At 40.4% G+C, this 3646-nt stretch overlaps 1 protein-coding gene across 1 annotated transcript; it reads right to left on the reverse strand.

Annotated features, from left to right (window-relative positions):
* Positions 1-930: 930 nt before the first annotated feature.
* On the reverse strand, positions 931-2678 carry GJA9 (gap junction protein alpha 9; the record flags this gene model as incomplete). The annotated part of the gene is given in 7 exon segments (XM_054572205.1): positions 931-1303; positions 1305-1702; positions 1704-1969; positions 1972-2268; positions 2271-2365; positions 2367-2456; positions 2458-2678. Coding segments are annotated over 7 exon segments (1419 nt in total), but the record flags the coding sequence as incomplete, so codon positions are not given.
* Positions 2679-3646: the final 968 nt, after the last annotated feature.

The raw sequence follows: 3646 nt of genomic DNA on the forward strand, positions 1-3646 counted from the left end.
CGGAAGGGCGCGCGCGCTTGCGCTCTTGCAAACTACGGTCCGGGGTGGACGGGGTGTGGCCTGTTTTCATGGCGACCAGGACGCTCTGAATGCCCCATGGTGGGCTGAGGCGATAGAGTCTGCGTAAACCCGCCCATCTGGCTCTTCTGACAGCGCTTTCTTTCCTCTTCCTGTCCTTGCAGCGGTTCGGTTGCTTAGAGAGAAGCGAAGTTTCAGTAACTCTGGACAGCATCCGCGTCGGACTAAAGATGGGCGTGGCGCCCCGGGGGCAGAGCCTCAGAAGCCCGGGACTACTAGGACTTTGACCGCGGGGAGGATCTCCCGGTACCGATAGTGGGCGGACCTCCCTCAATTGAGACCTCGAAGCCTTGGTAACTTATACCTCTGAGATAGCTTTTTGGCTTTCACCCTAACAAGTTCTCGCAACTGACGCAGGGCGACCCTTAGATTGCCAATGGCTTGAGGCGTGTGTTTAGAATCGTATGTTTCGGTTCTAGCTTTCACGTTTGGCGTTTCCTTGTTTTGTTACTTGCTTAATGTGGGCCTGTGGAGGGTGAGAGGTAACGTGTTAATCATAGCTAGCACTTTTGAGCGCTGTGTGCCAGGCACTGAATTAAACACGTGTTTCTTATTTTAACTTTCACAGTGTACCTGTATAGTAGATAATGTTAGTAAAGGGACAAGGTTAGATAACTAGTTAGTAGAAGCATCGAATCACGATGCCATAAACTGGTCAAAGAAAGCCACCAACTTTTTAAAATTTTTATTTACTGGATAATAACATTATGATTATATTCACGACACATTAGGTTGAAGTCTATAAAGAAACTTAAGTCCCAGGAACAAAAAAATTTAACCAGTGCGCACAAATAAAAGATCAGTAACTAAAAGAAGGAATTCTATACATCAAGAACAATCTCTGAAGGACTGTGACCCCTTCAGAGAAAAACTTCGTTCCAATCCATTTAGTCTCAATTCTGAACATATGATTTCCCCAAACTCAGTTTTCACAAATTCTCAAGGGAGCTCGGAAAAAAGTAATCTTGATTTGGTAACTCTATGCTATTGTTTTTAAAGCTACTCCTTCACAATTCAGAATTGGAACTGTTTTTCCCTTTTTAAAATGGATTTGCATTTGCCCATGTTAACATCTGGTCTTTAGAGCTGTCCTTATCTGTTTTGTCTGTGTTCCGCTCTCACTAGGCTACTTCTGTGATGATATAATATGCAGAATGTCTAAAAGCCAACAGTTCAGGTCTGAAGGTCTGTCCGAGCCCACCTACTAATGAGATTGTTGGCAACAGTGTTTTGGAGGACAAGCAGTAGGAGGATTATTGCAGGTTCTGACCAACTCAGATCCCAAGGACAGCTCTCCCAAAGAATCAGCAGTGTCTGGAATGTCAAATTGTTGGAATTCTCCTTGTAAAGAAGAAAGGGTTCTAATTGTGCCTTCTGTGAACTGACTCTTGAGGCTACTTTTAGGAGGTGACAGAGGTGACACCCAATTTTCATCTTCTGTAGAGGAACTCTGTGTAGCACGAAGCCACCTTGGTTCCCCGATGCAGTTAACTGGCAGAGAGAAAACTGTTTGGGGTGATTGACCCACGTGGTTGTCCAGATCTATAGCAACACCTAGAATGATACAGTGACCTGTAGCGTAATGGTTTCTTTTGCTGTCTTTGCTGTCAGTTTCTCTTTTTTTTCCTTAACTGGTTACCATTAATTCCTTTTCTAGGTTTTTTATGAGTGTTTTCATTAGTACTTGAGCCAATGTGTTGAATATGACTACAGGTAGTACCAAGTGTGCACATCTCATTAGAAGGTACAGTTTCCTGTTCATCCAAAATGTATTTCTCATCATTTCTATTGTGATTGTTAGGATCTGCCTGAAATGCAGAGGAATTGAATCTAGGATACACTGTTGTATATGTTTGCTCTTCCACTCTCAGATCATAATCAGGTGCAGAAAGGGTTGCTTCAGTGAATTTGCAGATGTGCTCTGGTATTTGGCAAGATTTTGTTTTGACCTGTTTGAATAGAATTCATTATGCTCATCCTTCAATTTATTTTGTCCCCAAAGTCCTCTTTTAATCTTTTTAAAGCCTAGGTAGAAAATTTCTAGGACATTTAAGAAAAGTGACACAGTGGCTATGAATTGCATAAATAATAGGAATATTGTCTTTTCTGTTGGCCTTGAGACAAAACAATCAATTATATTTGGACATGGATATCCATGGCATTTAAATAGAGGCTCTATATGAAATCCAGATGATAAAGTTCTTGTTTCAATCTCCTCCAACCCCAAGACAGTTCAAACTCTACCCCCTCCAGTTCTCCTCTTGGTTGAACTTTCTCCCTCTGCCTCTTTCTCCAGAATTCTTAGTCAGTACAAAGCATGGCCCATGTAGACCAAGGATGGTAAAGACGCAAAAATCACCTGCAGAACCCAGTATCTGCAGGGAGATGGGAAAAGCCCGGTCATAGCATACATTTCTGCACCCAGGTTGTTTTGTACTACAGATGAAGCCAGACTGCTCATCATTCCAGACATCTTCAGCTACTGCACCCCGAACAAGCATATGGAATATGAACAGGGTGGTGAGCCAGATCTTTCCAATTATGGTGGAGTGGATGTGAACTTCCTCCAGAATGCCTCCAAGGAAATTCCAGTCCCCAGTGTTTGTTTAGTCCACCATCTTAGCTCTGAACCCCATCAACTAGGAGGCATAAAGTCTTCCATTCTGACGGTGTGCTATTTCTCAAAGCAAACCTATGGCCAAAATATGAACAAAGCATCAGTCTATCAGTGCACTGGTTGCTTGACCTTTTCCCTAGAAAGTTGTGATAATCTGTTACCAAGAATATATTTAAGATATCAGGCCCTGGCTGGTGTGGCTCAGTGGACTGAGAACCAACCTGCGAGCCAAAGGGCCACCAGTTTGATTCCCAGTCAAGGCACATGCCTGGGTTGTGGGCCAGGCCCCCAGAGGGGCATGGGAGGCAACCACACATTGATGTTTCTCTCCCTCTTTTTCCCTCCCTTCCCCTCTCTGTAAAAATAAATAAATAATATATTTTAAAAAGAAAAAAATAGAAAATATGTTCTTTAAAAAAAGATATCAGGAATTTAAATTCACTTATGTTTAGACCTCATAATTCAAAATTGTCGGGGGAAGCATGATATTGGGGAGGGGTATACATAATGTCTACAAAAAATTGAACCATAGGACTCCCTGTAAGAAAGGAGTCTTCTTACTTAAAGTTTGTTGTTTTATTTTTTTTTTAACTAAGAGCTTTTGGAGAGAGTACTAAAACTACTGATTTGATCTTATAAACCTATTAAGATTATTTTATATAAAAGGTATAACCAAAGTCAGTGATTTTAAAATCTCATTAATACACAAAGGAAAATGAATGTGTTTCATTTCATAATTCAGTTATCAATAGCATTTAATGAAATCAGAGGAAACAAGTCTGGCTCTTGCTACAAAAATTTAATTAGTTTTTTAATTCACATTTAAACTAAATTCTGGTTTATTTATGACAGTTTTTTAAAACATTTTCAGAAATAATTTCAGTAGTATATTTATGAATATTCATAAAATCCTTATTATACTTTGCTATGAAAAAATATCATAAATGTTTA

This window comes from Pteronotus mesoamericanus, unplaced genomic scaffold (assembly GCF_021234165.1).
Source record: "Pteronotus mesoamericanus isolate MK-2021 breed Mesoamerican mustached bat unplaced genomic scaffold, CSHL_Meso_final contig_221, whole genome shotgun sequence".
Lineage (NCBI taxonomy): Eukaryota > Metazoa > Chordata > Mammalia > Chiroptera > Mormoopidae > Pteronotus > Pteronotus mesoamericanus.